Genomic DNA, 20,389 nt, shown 5'->3' with positions numbered 1-20,389 from the left:
TCTTTGGATGCCATTACCAAGCTTTACCCCTTAAAATGCCCCCATAGTTTTATTCTAAAACGGCAACTCTGAAACCTGCAGCTGTTTGTTGTAGGATGTTCCCTTGTTGATAATTTGTCCTCTGCACCCCCCCCCCCCGCTAATGGGGTTACTACTGCATAACCACCACCACCCCTTTTCAAATCCTATGTGAGTTTAATCCAGTTGTTTCTCAACTTTTGGCACCTTGAAGGCGTGTGGACTTCAACTCCCAGAAGTCCCCAGGCAGCAAGAGGAATAGCTTTTCATTAAATGCGTTATGTTGGGAAGGATGCCTTCAGGCTTTGTGGAGAAACATCTTTTAAATCAGGGGTCTCCAACTTTGGCAACTTTACGACTTGTGGACTTCAACTCCCAGAATCCAAACTTTACGACTTGTAGACTTCAATTCCCAGCATAGCTGGTTGAGGAATTCTGGGAGTTGAAGTCCACAAGTCGTAAAGTTGCCAAAGTGGGAGACCCCCGATTTAAATTGGGGAGGTGGTCATTTTAACTCGGGAATGGCTGTAAAGAGAATTTCTTTCTTTCTCGTGAAATGCAAGATCGTCCATCTACGGCTTTAGAGTCGGCAAAAAAAAAAAAGGGGGCGGCTGGGGAGGCGACGCCCCCACCGATCGTCGTACGCGGCGGAAATTCTCCCGGGTAGGGATCCCGAGACAAACGGCGGGCTACAACGGGTCGCGGAGTCTCGTCTCGGAGCGTCACCGGTTGCGCAGATCCCGAGCGGCCGGGCACAGACCGACCAATGCTGCGAGGCGTCTCTGCTTAGCCGATCCCACCTCCCGCCTGCCCGGACGCTTCTCGCCTTCCCTCCCCGGCGGGTGCGAGGATGGCAGTATTAGCCCTTTGCCAGTCGGAGGGATAGGTGGAGGAAGCGGTCAACAATGCCCGAGGCCGCCAGGTCGCGATCCAAACTTGGGGACGCGATGTTTCCCGGCTGCCGCTCGAAATTGGAGCCGTGGGAAAAGGGGGAGCTTCGTTCCCACGTGGGCGAAGAAGGGCCGGAGGTCGGGGCTAAAGCCTTGCGGCACGCAGCGGTCCCAAGCTAGGCTTTAAAAGGGCTGGAGGTTCGTGACCCATCTTTCCCGGCACTTTGGGGAGTCTTAATTCGGGTCCGGGGGACGATCCGGGTTCAAATCCCGCTTTTGTGACGCGACTCGCGGTTGTCGACTCAGGCAGGGTGTCCCCAAGCGAGCCAAATGGGCTCCGTTTAATAAAGCAGGTTTCGAAAATGCCTTCAAATCTAAACATGCAGGCTTAAAAGTAGCAAACTTGTCAAGGCGGCCCCAGCCTCTGTTGCAGGTAGTCCCCGACTTACAACGGCTAGTTTAGTGACCGTTCAAAAGTTAGAACAGCCCTGCTGAAAAAAAGGGGACCAAGGACTGTATTTCACACTAGCATCTCCATGGTCGAATAATCAAAATTCAGATGTTGGGCAAGTGATTTGTATTTACGACGGTCACAGCATCCCAGGGTGGAGGCGGTGGTCATGCAATCTCCTTTTCCGACCCCCTCACCAGTTAAGTCAATGAAAAGCCAGATTGGCTTAACAAGCGTGTTGCTAATTTAAGCAGGGCAGTGATTCACTTTAACAACAGTGAAGGAAGGTTGTAAAATGGGGGCAAAACTCACTTCACAACTGTCCCACTTGGTAACAGATATGTTGGGCTCAGTTGTGGCCGTAAGTGGAGGACTACCTGTGTTAGCACAGGATTCAGTGGAGTGTGAACCCAGAAAAAGAGCTTGAGGCAGATACTTAGTTAGCCATCCTAAAAGGGGCCTGTAAGGGAACTCCACACTTGGGGTAACTCATATCCTAAGAGGAACTAAAACACAATAGTAAAGGTTCCCCTTGCACGTATGTCCCAGTCGTTCCCGACTCTAGGGGGCGGTGCTCATCTCCATTTCAAAGCCAAAGAGCCAGTGCTGTCTGAAGACATCTCCGTGGTCATGTGGCCAGCATGACTCAATGCCAAAGGTGCAGGCAACTCTCTTCCCTTCCCACCAAAGGTGGTCCCTATTTTTCTACTTGCATTTTTACATGTTTTCGAACTGCTAGGTTGCAGAAGCTGGGACAAGAAAAGGGAGCTCCCTCCGTTACGCGGCGCTAGGGATTTGAACCGCCCAACTGCCGACCTGCTGATTGACAAGCTCAGCGTCTTAGCCACTGCGTCCTTAAAACGCAATAGAGAGATACACATTTCCACTCTCAACAAAAGGTGAATTACGGACTAAAAATTTCCCGATGCAACTCCTTTTTCAGGCAAAATAAAAATAAATAAAAGACAATTGGTCCATGTCACAGTTAGCCACAGAGTTTAGTTTTATAGCCCTGTAAGGAGGCAGGTTGCGACTCCCCTCATCCCCAAAAGGAAACGACTCCCTTCACCCCCAAACTCTGACATTACTCAGTACTCAAACTGCTCCAAGAGGACAAGTTTTTCCTAATTCTCACCTGCAGCTTTGTGCCTTATTCTTCTCGAGGATTCCCCTTCTGGTCCAGTCAGATGCCCAGGAAATCAGGGACGAAATTCTAAGCATCTTCCACGGATCAACGGTTAATTTTGTAGCTTTGAAGTCCGTGGTTCGGAAGGACTCGTGCAATGAGCAGCATTATAATGGGACTGGTTAATAATCAAGTCATGGGGGAATAGAATGAATGAGCTGGAAGGGGTCTTGGAGGTCTTCTAGTCCAGCCCTCTGCTCAAGCAGGAGAACCTGTCCTATATGATTTCAGATAAGTGACTGTCTAAACCAGGGCTGTCAATCTCCCCGTCTATGGGTCGCTGGCTCCCGCTCGATTTAGCAAAGGGGGAAACAGTCCCGATATATCATGTGACGACAGGAGTTTGACACCTCTGGTCTAGACCCTTCTTAAAAACCTCCAGTGATGGAGCAGCCATAGCATCTGGTGGCAAGCTGTTCCACTGGTTAATTGTTCGGATAGGAGGTTTCTCCTTAATTCGAGGTTGCTTCTCTCCTTGATTAGTTTCCATCCGTTGTTCCTTGTCCTGCCCGCTGGTGCTTTGGAGAATAATTTGCCCTCCCCCTCTTCTTTGTGGCAGCCCCCCTCCCCCAAATACTGGAAGACTGCTATCGTGTCACCCCTAATTCTTCTTTTCTTTAGACTAGCCAGACCCGAATCCTGCAGCCCTTCCTCGTATGTTTTAGTCTCCAGGCCTTTGATCATCTCAGTTGCTCTTCTCTGAACTTTTTCCAAAGTCTCAACCCCTTTTCTGTCGTATGGTGACCAAAATTAAAGGAAGTCATAAAGGTTTTTTTCTGGCTAATCAGCCTCTACAACTAACGGCACTGTGTTTTTTTTTAAGACTTGGAGGCTAGATAGATAGTCCTTGATTTGCATCAGTTCATTTAGTGACCGTTCAAAAGGTGACTTGTGACCCACCCACCCATTCAGACAGTTTGGCAACTGATTCCTATTTATGATGGTTGCAACATCCTGGGGATCACCTTTTGTGATCTGGCAAGCAAAGTCAATGGGGAAGCCAGATTCACTTAGCGACCGTGTTACTGACTTAATAACTGCAGTGATTCACTGGATAACTGTGGCAAGGAAGGTCATAAAATGGGGCAAAACACACTTAACAAATGTCTCGCTTAGCAACATAAATTTTGGGCTCAATTGAGGTCGTAAGTCAAGGACTATTTGTACTCTCAAATCCAGTGGATCAGGCAGAAATGGCCCAATTCTCAGAAGCAAATTTTTAAAAGTTTGCATACTATAAGAAAAAACCCGCCATCCTGGGCCCAGCACTTGGGAAGCCAGGCTCTGCCTGTCACAAGCCAAGATAAAGGGTGAGTGATGGAGGAGGAACACCTCCTTAAAAAAACCTTGGTCCAGCTGGCCCGGCTGGTAGCACCTCGTAAGGACCCCTTTCCAGGGTTGCAGAAGACATCCAACAGTTTTGAAGGCGAAAGAGGGCTCTACGCTACACCCCAACGGCAGATAAAGCAACAGAACCATCTTCTAGGACAGGAGTCAGCAAACTGTGGCTCTGGAGCCGCATGTGGCTCTTTCCTCCCTCTGCTGCGGCTCCATCACCGGTCGGCGCCACAATTTTGAGAGGAGCTTCCAGTGGGGGGGGGGAAGCACAGTGCGCCAAGAGAAGACTCTATGGCAAGGGGAGGGTTTTCCAGTTGTCTCCACAATTGATAAGAGCTTTTGGTTATGACAGGTAGAGGAAAAAGTACGCCGCGCTAGGAGAAGACTCTACGGTGGGGGAACTGAACTTCCGGTCAGCCCCAGAATTGAACAGAGGGCTTCCGGTTAGGACCTTTGTGGCTCCCGGTGTTTTCTTTTCTGTGGGAAACGGGTCCAAATGGCTCTTTGAGTGTTTACGTTTGCTGGCCCCTGGTCTAGGAGAAGGGAAACTCTGATTACAAACTCTGATTACTACATCCACTACTGGAAAAGGCTTCAGGAGTCAACCTTGAGGCAAAATCCGGAGCCGGAGTCCCGGAAGCAGCTTGTGACTGTGTACAACCACATTCTGGTAACTCCTGCGACACAGCGGGAACCAACTGTATCGACTCTGCCATTCCATTGGACTATTTCAGAGGCGTGGAGAGGGGGGAAATCTGCTGCTTCGGTAACAGTCTATCCTCCATATTAATCCACCCAGGCCTCGCATTATGGAGGACACTCCAGCTTTACCTCTTTCCCGAGCACCACACCATAATAGCCTTTTGAGACTGAAGGATGTCAATGCAATGCAATAAGAAAAACAAAAACAAAATTCAGACCCAATGAAATACTTATCGCCATTAACTGATTTTTAAGCAAGGATGAATGATAGGATTCAGATTACAATGCCGTAAGAACCCACAAAAATCTTGCCAAGAAACAATACCGGCTAAGTTGAATGTTAACCAAAAAAAATAAAAATAAATCAAATTTAAAGTGCCGGGACCAAGTTTCTTATCCAAATACCTTGCAGTATTTAAATGTGAGGATGCTACAGTGCAATGATGCCTTTCCCAATTTTAAATTCATTTTTTACTGCTTAAATGTCACTTGTGGCCGAATGCAGAGTCTTTCGTAGTAGAGAAAGGCAGAAAAATGATTTGTGTTGAAAGTTCTTTTAACTGGGAGTATTAAACCATCAAGTCTTCCTACTTTGTTATAATGGAGAACCCAAAGTCACGGTCCTTCAGGACGGTTCCACCACAAAACCGCGGACAACAAAATCGCGCTCGACGAAAGCGCGTACGTGACGTCATCACAGCGCAACGAAAACATCGCGCTGTGATCGATAAATGTAAAAATAAAGCGAAAACCTTACCCTAACCCCCCCAAACCTAACCCTAAATCTAACTCTTAACCTAACGCTAAACGTAACCCTAACGCTCTTAACCTAACCCTAACCCTTACCTTTATGTGAATCGGCTTGCTTTAATTTTATTTTTATTTCAATTTTTAATTTTTTTCGTCGCGCTGTGATGACATCAAATGCGCGCTTTTGTGGACCGCAGTTTTGACGGGTCACGCTTCAGGACCTACTGACCCAAACTCCTGGATTTATATTTTTATTGTAATGGGAACCAGTTTCTTTAGTCTTCCACATAGTTTGGAGCCTGAGATAGCTCTTGTTGAGGCTGAATTAAGTGAAATTCATGGATGTAACCAATTACAAATCTATGCCCAACTGACCTGACTGATGTGTATTAGAAGCCTGGCTATTAAACCATGGCTAAGTAAGCCATGATTTAGCACAATGAATAAACCAAGCATTGGTTTTGGGGGGAAAAGTAACCCTTGCCACTTTATTCTGACCCAGCTCCCCAAACACGACAAACCCTCTTGATGTGAACTCAAGATTCCTTTATTAAGAGTGCCGGCAGCCCCGGCAAAGTTTCTCTCAGGCTAACAAGTCCGTCCGGCAGGGAGATGAATGATAGGATTGTCTGTCACGTCTATTCATCTCTGCCCCCTGCCTTTTATCCCGAGCGCTAAGCTGGGGCTTTGTTAGCAGCAGCGGCTCTTCTGTCCCAAGGACCGGCCCATAGATTTCCACTGCTCTCCTCTCCTCTGCACATCAGGGACTGGTCCCAGCTGTTCCTCCTCAGCCACCTCCAGACCTGTGGACTGTTGACTCTCCATCGGAGGGCGGATGGATGGTCCAGGCTCTCTGCCAGCTCCATTCCCTCTTCCCCCTCGGAGCTCTCAGGTTGCCTTGATGCTGACCCTGACTCCCAGGCCTCCTCCTCCTCCTCTTGATCCGGCTGTTGGACAGGCCACAACACACTTCAGTTGCCAGGAATCACAACAGCTCCCCTCAAAGAAAAGTATTCCCAGCCTTCCAGTGTCGCATCCATACGCTTCTCTTCCCCCCTATCTTGAGAACTCACCTTGCCTCACATCCAAGGGAGGCTACATTGTCCTGTGTTTGTTTGTTTTACAAATGGACAGCTTGGAGGTCAAATGGGACAGAAAGAAAATGGTGAACACAATGGGTGGACAAAGCTTTGCACACGCAACTACAGGTAGTCCTCGACTTACAACACTTCGTTTAGTGAGCGTTCGAAGTTGCAAGGGCACTGAAAAAAGTGACTTATGACTATTTTTCACATTTCGGACCGTTGCAGCATCCCCACGGTCATGTGATCAAAATTCAGACGTTTGGCAACTGACTCATATTTACAACATTTGCGAGCTTCCGACAAGCAAAGTCAATGGGGAAGCCAGATTCAGTTACTAACTGAGCAACGGCAGTGATTCCCTTAACGAATGTGGCGAGAAGTTATAAACGGAGGCAAAACTCCCTTAAGCAATGTCTCGCTTAGCAAACTAAGTTTGCTCCAACTGTGATCTTGAGTCGAGGACTACCTGTATTACACAAGGCTTAGCAACTGCGATTTGTCTTTTCATGCTATAGGCACACCTAGTCCCTCATGTATGGAAAGGTAACGCCGGTTGTATTAATGCTACGCACTGTGGATCAGGAAAGCGGGACCTTTAGGAATTCAAATGCACTTGATACGCCTGGTCTGCAGTTTCAGGCCCCCCATGGGAATGTTTTAGAGCAGGGGTATCAAACTTGATTTCACAGAGGGCCGCATCAGGGTTGTTTTTGCCCTCAGGGGGCTGCAGTGGGTGAGGCCAAGGTAGGCATGGCCACCTTGATGTCACTCGTGTCGGGGTTGCCTCGGATAGCCTGAGTGCTCTGCCAGTGAAAACAGGCTCCCGAGCTCGGTTTTTGGCTAGGACGGCCTCCTGCAACCTGTTGTGATCCGCTGGCATTAGAGTCGGACAGCGAGGTGGTTGGGGAGGAAGATGGGCCAGTCCTGGAGTCTGGGGAAGGCTTGAATGAGGGCTCTGCGTCAGAGGCAGAGAGGGGGCCAAGGCCATCTGGTAGTGATGTGCTGCCTCCAGAGCCTGACACCAGCGAGGCAGAAGCACAGTGTGAGCCTGTTCCCTGTGTGCACAGTTAAGGCAAAAGGGGACACTCAGGAGTAAGGTTTGGAAATGATTGGCCCCTCCCATAAGCCATAAAAGAGGAGCAAACGGCCGTGAGCCTTTGCAGGAAGCAATTTTGTTCATTCTGGTCGGTTCAAGCTCTGAAATGCTCCGTTTGATTCTGTGCTCCGTTTGGCCTTGCAAAACTAATTGGCAGTTACATCTCTGGCAGCCTTTCAAGGAAGATAAAGGTGGGTGCTTATCAGCAATACTCCGAAAGACTGTTGCAGACATCTATCGGACTCTTTGCAGACTTTTTGTGAATCTTTACGGGCTGTGAATGACCATAATTCACAGCCGTTGAAATATATGAGGGTTTTGGGGTCTAAGCGTGTGATTTATGCTTTATCAGGAAGCCTACGTCAGAACACAACCCTCTGCTAGTGAAAATGAGAGCATGTGGCCCTCTCAAGCTCAGTTTTTGCTGGCAGAGGCAACACAGACTGGCCCTTTGCCGTTTCCAGGGCAGTCCCTCAGGCCGGATCTAAGCACTCTGTGGGCTGGATCAGACTCTTGGGCCTTGAGTTTGATACCTGTTTTAGAGCACTCGTTCCCAGATTAAGCGCGTCAGCAATTCTGGATTATTGACGCCTTGATTCACAACCCATATGGGGAAATTGGTCAGGAATGACAGGAGCTGTCCCACAGGATAAAACCTCCAATGGGACAAAGCTGGGCGAGGCTGATTTTTACAGACATACTGATGAAAGAAAGATAAGGGTGAACGAATGGGAACTTGCGCATATACACGGACGCACACCAAAATCATAACACAACTGGGAGGTCTAAAATGTCAATGAGTTCATTTTATTTACAGTAATACACCCCCCCTCCCCAAAATTATCTAAACTCACTTCTAACATAAAAGTTTACCTGCCCAGCCTAGGCTGTCATAAATCAAGGAAGGATGCCGTTACATAAAAGCAAATGAGCCGATTTGAAAAGGTGATTCTCCCATCATTAAATGAAAGCTTAACCAGGTGGAATTATTTTTTCATTGGGTGGGAACTCGAAAAAGGCCAGACTGAAGCAGTTGAAGTGATCGTCGTTCTTGGTGCAAAACAACCCCCCTTTCCCACACACCACTTTGGTTTTAAGAGGTCCCGTGTGCACCAATGTTTGATGCTTCTGGGGCCAAACAGAATGCCAAGGTTAAGGCAATCACCCAAAATATATATATATATTTTTAATAAAATTGCTCGCGTTGGGGCAGCACATATACGACTCACCTAATAGCACACCCTTTACATGGCGTAAGGAAGAACAACAACAACAAAAAGAGAAATGTTTAGCTAAAGTGGCCTAGGGCACCCATGATCAAGAAATGTCAGGACTAAAAGAGTCTTCTGAAATCGAACGCAGCAGCTGGGATTTATGGGTTACAACGGCGGAGGCCATGGCAACAGAGTCCCACCCCAGAAGGCGGGGAAATTTCCTCTACAGACGGCGCTGGTAACTAGCATGCAGCTGCAGTTGTGCGTTACGCAAGTAATCGCCATAGGCACCTGCGTAACGGGCATCAGACTGCATTTCGGGGAGGCGGCGATAATCCAGTTGAGCTTTAGTTGGCGAGTGGCGGTACGCATGGGGGGAGTCGGATAAACGGCGGAAATCAGAGAAGTCAGATAAACGGCGGTCATCTGAGAGATCAGTACTGTACCTGGTTAAGAAAAGAGACATTTGGTGAATTAAAAAAGAAAAAAAAAAGAAGCAGCTCGTGGCAAATGCCCCAATTAAATATAGGCTGTGCCTCTCTCCCACCCCCACCCAAAAAAAGAAATCTGGTAGAGAAGAGCAATGATAGGTGTGAGCATGGATAGGAACTTTTTAGAAGAATCCAAAGGAGATTTTTTTCCCCCTCTGCTATCTGCTAAAAATTAGAGCCGTTTTACCTGCATTTTGGAGGATGGAGAGAATCCCTTAGTGCCGTGATGGCAAACCAATGGCACGAGTACCAGAGGTGGCACGCAGTGCTCTCTGTGGGCATGCATGCCGTCTCCGGCTGCTCTTCTGGTCTTCATAGGTGCCGGAAAACAGCCTAAAACAGCCCCAAAACAGGCCGTTTTTTTCGGGCCATTTTCTGGGCTGTATTTGGGGCAAAAACAGCCCGAAAATGGCCAAAAAAAAAAGGCATGTGCGGGCCAGCCAGCTGGTCTTTGTGTTACCGGCACTCTGGCGTGTGCCCACATGTACATAGGTTCCAGTTTGGGCACTCGGTGCCGAAAAGGTTTGCCATCACTGCCTTAGTGGCTTAGTTAAATTATAAATTCCTGCTTAAGAAAAGCACTTAAGCTCTTCCAGACTTGATGAGACTACAGTCTAGAAATTAAATTCCAGAAAAGATGAATGAAGGATTCTAAACTGCATTAAGGTACTAGCTTTTCTAACTCCCAGTACTGGTAGGAAAAGTTCCGTTAATAACCTGGCCAGGAAAATGTTTAAAAGTTTTTAAAGGATTTGGTTATGGTGTTTCACATTCCACATCTGTACCTTGGACTACAATTCTACCCCGATTACATAACGACTTAAAAATTCAGTCTCCTGGATGTTGAACATGGCTCAAAATATACAGTGAGCAGGGCATGTTTTCCCCAAGCTGACTGGAACCTAGAAAACTTTTGGATACAGTAAGAACCAAATACATCCCTTAAGTATCTTTGTGCTCAAGCTGAGTTAAGGAGCTACCATATTTTTCGGACTATAAGACAAATCCGGGTATAAGGGGCACCATGATTTTAAAGAAGTTAATTTTAAAAAAAAGGTTTTTCCCTCTGCAGGCCTCCGGTTCCACCACAAAATCGCATTCGACTAAAGCGCGCTCGACGAAAGCACGTACCTGACGTCATCACAGTGCGACGAAAACATCACGCTGTGAGCGGTAAAGTTAAAATTAACGCGAAAACCTTACCCTAACCCCCCAAACCTAACCCTAAACCTAACCCTTAACCTAACGCTAAACCTAACGCTAACCCTTAACCTAACCCTAACGCTTAACGTAACTCTAAACCTAACCCTAACTCTTACCTTTACATGAATCGGCTTGCTTTAAAAGCGCTTTTTAAAGCGCCCTTTTTTCTCCGCGGTCGTATTTGTCGCGCTGCTGATGACGTCAGGTACGCGCTTTAATCGGGTGCGCTTTAGTGGACCGCAGTTTTGTCGTGCCACGCAGGCCTCCCACATCCTCTGTATGCCTCGTTTTTTTGCAACCCGCCAAAAAAGGGCCTTTCAGAGATTTGGGAGGCTTGTACAGTGCTCCTGGGGGCTGCCCCCCCCAAAAAACTAGCAAAAAATAGCTAGTTTTTTGCTCGGTTTTGCCGTCCCCAGCCCCCAGAAGCACTTTACAAGCCTCTCAAACCCTCTGCACGTTCATTTTTGCAAAGTGGCAGGGTTTTGGGAGGCCAAAAATGCTGTATTCGGTGTATAAGAAGCACCCAGATTTCACCCTCTTTTTTAGGGGGAAGAGTGCGTCTTATACTCTGAAAAATATGGTAATTTGAAAGTGCCTAGCTTCACTTTCACATGCTAGGGGAGGGTCAGGAAACAGAACCCATGCACCTTCCACCCAATTGCCCAGGTGTTTTTGGTTCCTAGGATATCTCTTCTTCTTATAGCAATAGCAGTAGACTTATATACCGCTTCATAGGCCTTTCAGGCCTCTCTAAGCGGTTTACAGAGAGTCAGCATATTGCCCCCAACAATCTGGGTCCTCATTTTACCCACCTCGGAAGGATGGAAGGCTGAGTCAACCCTGAGCAGGTGAGATTTGAACCGCTGACCTGCTGATCTAGCAGTAGCCTGCAGTGCTGCATTTAACCACTGCGCCACCTTGGCTCTGTATTTAAAATAATGCAGATTGGGAGAGAGGTAAATTATAACTGTGACTAACTATTCTTTGGCTCCCTTTCCCCTTCAATGGAAAAAGCACAGAAAAGGGCTGAAAGAGGGAAGAAGGCAGAATCAATGAAGGAGTTGGCGAGTCCCATTCCCAACCCCTTCCCTGTTTTCAGGCACACCCAAATTCGAGGATTTGAGAGAAACCTGCCACCTGCTAGAAACTGCAGAATGGAGTCCCGTTTTGAGTCCCTCTGGAAGTACAGAGAGCTCCTTGGACAGAAGGTGGGAGTGCTGCGCAAAGCATGATCAAAGCCGCATACCTCTTGTTCATTGCAGCAGCTTTTCTGTAGAGCTCCTCACGGCTTCCGCGTGGCGGGGAGAGACGTGTGCGTTCATAGAGTGGGTGGAGAGCAGCAGTTTCTGCCTGGGACATGCCCGCATAGGAAGCTGCCTGCTGCCCGGTCTGGGTTAACCCGTTGTACGCTGAAGCCTGAGACCTATACCCTGCTGCTACGGGGGCAGAAGCAGACTGCTGGACTGCATAGGCCGCTTCCGCTGGGGCTCTGTAGGCTGTGGGCAACGAAGCAGACAGCTGCGTTTTGTAAGCAGCCGCAGCGGCCTCCTGCATGCTGTAAGCAGCTGCCAGGTTGGCTGCAGACTGGGTCCCGTAAGCAGACTGTATCGCGGACGATGAAGGCTGAGTCCCGTAGGAAGCAGCATGGCCCACGGCGGGCTGGACTCCATAGGACGCAGGCTGGGCTGAAAGAGAGTGAGCTGCGTACAAGGCTGACTGGCTGGCTGCCGACTGGGCTCCGTAAGAAGCAGAGAGAGCAGTTGCTTGGGCCCCGTAGGCCGCGTAGGAGGCCGCGGTCTGGGCGCTATAAGCAGCGGCGGCGGCAGCGTACGTTGTGGAGGGCTGGGCTTCATAAGTGGCAGCTTGGGAAGCAGCGGCCTGGGTTCCATAGCCTTGGGTATTATAGGATGTTAATGCCGAGGCTGCCACCTGACTATTGGCCACAGAGGGCTGGGCTCTGTAGGCATTTGACAGCATGGTGGAGGGCTGGGCTCGGTACATGGCCGCCTGCCCAGTGGTAGGTTGAGGCCTGTAGGCCATCCCAAGCGATGCTGCAGGCTGGTCTCTGTAGGAAGCTTGCTGGCCGGTCATGGGAAGTGCGTAGCCTGCTCTGGTGGGTGAGCGTCTTAGCGGGCTCCGGTCTCTTCTGAAGAAGGAAGGGGAGATCTGCCTAGCTTGGCCGTTTGAGTCAAATTTGGTATTAGTGTTCATCCGCTGCTGATAGTCATAGTCAAGTGAAGAATAAGCCGGGTTCCCCATTGAGAAGGCAAGGTTGCCGGATCTGCCTTGCAGATTCTCTAAAGTGGGTATTTTGTTCTTTTCGTCTCCGCCGAACTGGCCAATGTATCCTGCAATCCCCCTTTTATGAGCTTTATTGGAAAGTTCCACGTTAATCCTTTTGCCCTTGATTTCTCTTCCGTTAAGGTGTTCAATGGCGGTTTTAGCATCCTCGTCTTTCTCCATGTGCACGAACGCGTAGTCTGATAAAGCAGCAGACAGAAGGTTATCAATAAGGAACACATGACATTTTATTAGTGGAAACCATTGCTATCGGGAATACACCTTGGATACAGAGAAAGGCCTTTTGTGGCTGTGTATCTGCTGGGAAGCAGCCTCTGTCTGCGATAAATAGAAACAGCACTTATATACCGCTTCGCGGTGCTTTCCAGCCCTCTTTAAGCAGTTTACAGAGATGCCGCCCAACAATCTGTGTCCTCATTTTACCGACCTCAGAAGGGTGGGAGGCTGAGTCAAGGCTGAGGTGAGAATCGAACTCCTAGCAGTAGGCAGAATTAGCCTGCCATACCGCACCACCAGGGAAGGGAACTTGGAACTCATGCAGGAGACTATACCACCCTCGACAAATGGCTGTCCAATAGAGGGCGGCTTTACAATTCTAACCACTACAAGGAACAACAAAGAGGCTACTGGAACCTAGCAAGGTACAAGATAGCAATAGCATTTATCTACCGCTTTACAGCCCTCTCTTAGCCATTTACAGCGTTAGCCTCTTTCCCCCAACAATCTGGGTTCTCATTTTACCCACCTCAGGACGGAAGGCTGAGTCAACCTTGAGCCTGGTGAGATTCAAACTCCTGGCAGTGGGCAGTTAGCCTGCAGTACTGCACTCTAACCACTGCACCACCATGGCTCATACTGAACATCTGCTGCCTTAGCACCAGGGCTCTCTTCTCACCCACTAATGCCTCTTAGCGTCTGAACAATTTGCTTAGCTGGTTCACGAAAAGGATTACTGTGTTTTTCGGACTATAAGACCCACCAAGATTTCGAAGAGGTAAGTAAGAAAAATAGTTGTTGTACTCCCTGGCTCCTAGGAGCATTCTGCAGGCTTCAGCAGGGCTGGGGGAAGGCAAAAGCCCGTTTTTGCCAAAAAACAGGCCATTTTTCGCAAAAACAGGGGCATTTTTGCCTTCCCCAGCTCTGCTGAAGCCTACAGAATGCTTCTGGTGGCTGGGGAAGACAAAAATGCCTACATTTTTGCGAAAAATAGCTGGGTTTTTGCAAAAATGGGATGCAAGGGCGTGGCTTCGGGAGGCCAAAAATGGCTGTATTCGGTGTATAAGACGCACCAACATTTCCACACTCTTTTATGGGGGAAAGGTGCGTCTTATACTTTGAAAAATACGGTAATTCCCAGGTGGTTACCATGCAGAAAACACAACAGGTTTGATTTTTTTAAAAACAAAACTCCCAAGAAGGAAATTAAAATTGGGCTGGGGCAAACATTAGGAGAAACTTCCCACGAGAGCTGTTTAAGCAGTAGAACACACTGCCAAGTGAAGAGCTGCCTCTTGTTCTCTGGAAGCCTTTTAAGCAGAGGTTGAAGAGGCCATGCGTCAGAGACTGAACTGAACAAGGGACTAAAGAATCCCACAGGTTTCTTCCAAAACAGTTATCTCCATGGTGCTTCATCTTTTTACTTCACCACATTAATTCTGAATAAAAGACTGTGGATGCTATCAGTATGTCATCGCCAGCCAAAAATGGAGAAGACGCAGAACACAGAATAATAGGGTTGGGAGGGAGTTGCTTCTGATTTCTATGCTGTTACTTCAACTGAACGTAAATGTGTGAAGTACGATGTTAACTGTTAACAGCTTTTAATATTAAGTTGGGCCTTTATCTTCTTAGAAACACTTTAAAATAGTGTTTAGTATTGTGTTAAAAAGGCTTAAAAATGGAATGATCTTTTCAGGTAAAACCGGTGGCCTAATTTGGACAGCCCATAGTAAATTTGTATTTTTCCATGACTTTAATCAGTAGAATACTTCATAGCTTTGAGGAAAATGAATTTCAATTAACAAGAGAAGTTGTTATTTGAAATGCTGGTTATCTATCTTTTATGTAGATTCAGAACACAGAACACATACAAGCATCTCCTACACTTCACATCAGGTGCAGAATATACTGTATTTTTCGGCGTATAAGATGCACCAAGATTTTTCGCGAAAACGCCATTTTTTGGCAAAAAAAAGGGACATGCATAGCCTTTAGGTGGCTTGTAGAGTGCTCCTTTTTCGCTTGTTTTTGCCCTCCCCAGCCCCCAGGAGCACTTTGCAGGCCTCCCAAACCCTCTGCACATCCATTTTTGTGAAGGGGGCCATGTTTCATGAGGCCAAAAATGCTGTATTCAGTGTATAAGACATCCAGATTTTCCCCCTCTTTTCTGGGGGGAAAAGGGTGCGTCTTATACTCTGAAAAATACAGTATGTTAAGACTTCTCCCTGCTGAATTCACATTGGTGATTATAGACTCAAGATTATCAAAACTCTCAGGAACTATCTAAATGGAAACTCTCAAAACTCTCAGGAACTAACTATCTAAATGTCTTTTTCCTTCTCCAAGTTAGTGCAAATCAGAAACCAACTAGGAGTGGGAACTGATGGCTTTCAACTCGAGCTTTTTTTTTTTATTAAACAATGTACTCAACTATCCATTAATCAGAAATATGGGAAAATAGATATAAATTAGGGTTATAATTCTTGGGTTACAAGCAACTTTATTCTTGGAAAAAGCTAACTGCTTATACCAAAGGAGAATAACGTGATGGCCATCAAAGGATATAAAACCTATGTCTGCAATACTAAAATTGGAGAGATTCTGATTGGAGCTGAAAAGGCAGTTGCCTCTGATCATTGCTCTGTACTATGTGCTGTAAAGTCGGGTCCTACAACTGTACAGCAGACTTGGGAAAGTTCCAAAAGAAACATTTTAATACATACATATATATAATACATAAATACATGCATACACACACACACGCACGCACGCACACACTCAGTGGTTGAGTGACATGCAGCTCTTTCAAACCAACTACTAAATCTGGGAAGCACAACAATTGCAAATTGTATGGACTTTAAGTTTACATATTCTACAATTCTGTAGTCACTTTGCAGAGAGATGGGCGGCACCTAAATATAATAAAAAGATTAACATTTATATTTATACTATAAATATTGTCATTTGAGGATATTTCTCAGCTCTTTCATGGAAACAAAATATTTTCCCTTAAGCCTTAAGAATATATTAATCCATAACTACCGCAAAAATGTTGACCCAGTTCACTGGTTTTCCCCGACATGCCTTTTTTCCATTTCCATGAGGATTTATCTATGTCACATTTGCCAAATTATTTTATACTTGAGTTGGTTCACTGATGAATCATGCTCATTATAAATCACTATAATTTCCAGAAGGGACCATGGAGGTTTTCTATCAATGACTACTAGCATAGACTATCAATCCATGCTTTCATAACCTCCCATTCGGACTACTTGCACTGCAAGTAGGAAAAATATATTAGAAAAATAATAAGATTTTTTTTACAAGGCACAGGTTTTGGTCTTCCTTTTGATCACAGGCACAAAAATGTCTGGACCCATATCTCCAACCACTCAACCTCTTTGAAGTCTTTGGCTTACAACCTCTTGTTTAGCAACCATTCGAAGTTACGACGGCACTGAAAAAAAGTTACTTGTGACTGGTGCTTGCCCACTGTAGCACCCTATGGGATTTTGCTTGCGGTCAAAAGTTGGGTGCTTGGCAGCCGCCATGTATTTACAATGGTTGCAGTGTCCTGGAGTCACCTGATTGCCATGTGTGAGCTTTCGACAAGGAAAGCCAGTGGGGAAATATGGTTTGACACAACAACCACGTGATTCACTTAAAAACTGCAGTTTTTCACAATAACGGCAAAAAGATTGAAAAAAAGACCTATGGGTTACAGTAGTATATCCAACCTCTACAATGAGACTCTTGGAAGAACCAGACAGATAACAAAATAAATATTTGTCCCCCACACCAACCTTCCGGGTATTGCAGCCATCTATAACAGAAGCAAACCATGATTTTAAAGCACCAGGCTAGAAACCAGGAGGCCACGAGTTCTAGTCCCGCCAGCTGGGTGACTTTGGGCCAGTACCTCTCTCTCAGCCCAACACGCCCTCCAGCCTTGTTGTGGTGGGGAAAATGTGGAGGAGAAAGGTGTATTTGGATATGTTCGCCGCCGTGAGTGATTTGTCAAAATAATAAAGGCAGGATACAAATTTAAAAAAATCTGGCCTAAGACTGGAGGCCATATTCCCATTTCCCCCCTCCCTCGGCAAGGAATTCACGCTAATAAAACAGGAACCAGCCCGCCACAAGAGGAGACGTCCACGGCGCTTCGCTGCGCTCCGTCATTGGTGCCACTTGGCGACCGGGGTCCGATCCAACCGCCCCCCCAAAAGCTCCCCCTTCTCCCTCCCCAGCCATTTCCGTCGTGTGTGGCGGCGCCCGAGCCGAAGGATTAAAGGGCAGCCTTGTCGCTTGTCTTTGCAAACCGCCACCCGCTGGTGCGTTTGGTCGGCGTCGGAGCTGTGGCAAAAGCTAATGAATAGATGAAAAGGGGAAACAGAGCAATGAGAATTAAAACAGCAAACCTCCACCCTGGAGTCTGATCCTTTAACATTCCCCCCCTCCACCATTCTCAACAGTAGGTGGTCCTCGACTTACAACTGTTTGTTTACTGACCGAAGTTACAGCAGCACTGAAAAAAGTGACTTACAACTGTTTTTCCACGCTTGTGCAGCCATCCATCCCCGTGGTCATGTGATCAAAATCCAGCCGCTTGGTGACTGGCATGTAGTTATGAACATTGCAGTGCCCCTCTGGGTCACATGATCCCCTTTAACAGCCTTCTGACAAATGGGGATGCCAGATTCATTTAACAAATGCATTACTGATTTAACTACAGGTACTCCTCGACTTACAACAGTTTGTTTAGTGACCGTTCAAAGTTAGAACGGACGTGGGAAAAAAGGGACATGACCATTTTTCCTTTGCAGCATCCCCATGGTCATGTGATCAAAATTATGTTGATTGGCAGGCTCATTTTTTATAACCGTTGCTGTATCCGAGGGCCACCCTTTTGAGGCCTTCTTGGACAAGCAAAGTTAAGGAGGGTGGGTGGGTGGGGACTAGATTCATTGAACAACCAGGTTACTCATTGAACCACCACAGCAATTCCCTTAACAAGACAATTTGTAAAATGGGGGCAAAACTCACTGAAACAATGTCAACACTGAAACAACAGAAGTTTTGGGTTCCCTTGGGGGATAGAGTCGTAAGTCGAGGACTACCTATACTGCAATTCGCTTAACAACTGTGGCATGAACGGTCCTAAAAATAGGGCAACATTCACCACAGCTGCCTCGCTTGGCCATGGGGAAAAATGGGGCGGGGAGGTTGTAACTCGAGGACTACCAACGGTCGTTAGTCGAGGATTACATGTACAGCGATTCGCTTAACAACCATGGCACGAACAGTCCTAAAAAACCGGGCCAAATTCACCACACAGGTGCCTCGCTTGGCCATGGGAAAAATAAATTGGGGGGGGGGAGAAAAGGTGAGCGGTCGTAAGTCGAGGACTCCCGCCATTAGCCGAACGGCGCGCCGGAAGCGGAGAGCCTCCCCGTTTACAGGCAGTCTATCTGCGCGACCGGAAAGGCGCCTTTTCCTCTCCCCCCCTGCTCCTTTCGAGCGGAGAGAGAGATTTGAGGCCCCGCTACCTTTCACGATGTCGCACTCGACGACGGGCCCGAACTCCTGGAAGAGGACGCGGAGCTCGCCGCTGGTGCAGGCGGCCGAGACGTTGCCGACGAAGATCTTGACGGTGTGGGTGGGCCTCGGGCGGGAGAGCTCGACGACGACGCGGTGGCAGTGCAGCAGGTGGCCGTTGAGCTTCGCGATGGCCCTGTCGGCCGCCGCGTCGTCGCGCAGGTGGACGAAGGCGAACTGCTTCATGAGGGCCACCTTTAGCACCTCGCCCGGCACCGCCGCCTCGAAGAGGTCGCGCAGCTCCACCTGCGAAGCCTCCTCCGGAACGTTGCCCACGAACACCTTCACGCCCGCCTGCATCGCGGGTCCCGAGGAGAAAACGGGGAGAGGGGGAAACAAACACACAAAACAAAACGGGAGAAGGAAAGAAGGCGAGGCGGCTGCACAAAATGGCGCCCGCGAGAGCGACGCGCTTTCTGTGGGGGAAAAACAGGACGCGCATGCGCGGAGCCCGGACACGCCCACTTCCCTCCTCTCAAAGCGCCAGATCTCGCCTCGCGCTCTCGCCGGGGCAGGAGACAGGCTGCTCCGGAGCATGCGCAGTAGACCCCCGCTCGTTTAGAGAGGCTCGGATGATGTGCTTTCTTACGAAACACACAGCCTTAAGACACGAAAGAAGCATGGGTTCCCCGCGGGATGGGGTGGTGGTTGCGTTTCTTATTATAAGGGAAAAGGAGGACCATTCATCAAGATGCGCCGCTCTTGTTTGCATAGCTCTATGGTGCACTGAAACTTAAACCAGCTCGTTTTTCTCACTGCGCTTGCGCAATGGAGCGCCTCCCGCTTTCCATAGATCTAAAATTGTACAAGATTGCTTTTATCTGCAGGTGGGACTTTTGAGACTCTTTGCACAACCACACCCCCTTTATAGGCAGGATAGTGACAGCTGCATAAATAAATGAAAAGAAAATCGAATTTCAGCCTGTGATTTAGACCCTGGCAGCTGTTCTTTGATGGAACGTATAATTTATGAGTGTCCTGCAATTAAAAAGGTTGTGGTAGAACTAAAACCTTTCCTGTAGCTTCCTCGTTTACCCTACAGCTGCCAATCGGGAAAAGATTTAAGGCAGTCATTTTTCAAACTTGGCAAACTTTTTAAGATATACGGACTTCTGGGAGTTGGAAATCCAGGCCCCTTAAAAGTTGCTCTCGAAAAATCAGCCACAAAATGGTTAGAATTTCCAAAATGGATATATCACAAAAAAAACCCTAACATCATCTTTGTTGTTAGTTGCGAAGTCGTGTCCGACCCATCGTGACCCCAATGGACCATGTTCCTCCAGGCCTTCTCCCATCCTCTGGAGCCCATTGAAGCTCATGCCGGCTGCTTCGGTGACTCCATCCAGCCACCTCCTTCTCTGCCGTCCCCTTCTTCTTCTTTTGCCCTCCATTGTTCCCAGCATGAGGCTCTTCTCCAGGGAGTCCTTCTTCCTTCTCATCAGGTGGCCAAAGCATTTGAGTTTCCTCTTCAGGATCTGGCCTTCTAAAGAGCAGTCAGGGTGGATCTCCTCTAGGACTGGCCAGTTGGATGGCCTTGCAGTCCAAGGGACTCAGGTGATAGATAGGCAGGCAGGCAGATAAATAGATAGATAGGTAGGTAGGTAGAAGTCCCCTTCTTCTTCTTCTTCTCCTCCTCCTCTTCCTCCTCCTCCTTCTTCTTCCCTCCATTGTTCCCAGCATGAGGCTCTTCTCCAGGGAGTCCTTCCTTCTCATCAGGTGGCCAAAGCATTTGAGTTTCCTCTTCAGGATCTGGCCTTCTAAAGAGCAGCCAGGGTGGATCTCCTCTAGGACTGACCGGTTGGATGGCCTTGCAGTCCAAGGGACTCAATGCAGGAGTCTTCTCCAGC

General features: G+C 47.8%; 1 protein-coding gene across 1 annotated transcript; it reads right to left on the bottom strand.

Moving 5' to 3' along the window:
- Window positions 1–8,302: 8,302 nt before the first annotated feature.
- LOC106552002 (RNA-binding protein 14) lies at window positions 8,303–18,960 on the bottom strand. Its single transcript, XM_087705314.1, has 3 exons — window positions 18,494–18,960; window positions 11,671–12,904; window positions 8,303–9,176 (listed from the first exon to the last, which is right to left on the bottom strand). Exons 1-3 carry the CDS (start codon window positions 18,840–18,842, stop codon window positions 8,954–8,956), a joined length of 1,806 nt encoding a protein of 601 aa, XP_087561440.1. The 5' UTR covers window positions 18,843–18,960; the 3' UTR covers window positions 8,303–8,953.
- Between the last annotated feature and the right edge of the window lie 1,429 nt (window positions 18,961–20,389).

This window comes from Thamnophis sirtalis, unplaced genomic scaffold (assembly GCF_051295495.1).
Source record: "Thamnophis sirtalis isolate CommonGarterSnake01/CBP01778 unplaced genomic scaffold, rThaSir2_p1.2 scaffold_2, whole genome shotgun sequence".
Classification (NCBI taxonomy): Eukaryota; Metazoa; Chordata; class Lepidosauria; order Squamata; family Natricidae; genus Thamnophis; species Thamnophis sirtalis.
This window is presented reverse-complemented; position numbering and strand designations above follow the sequence as displayed.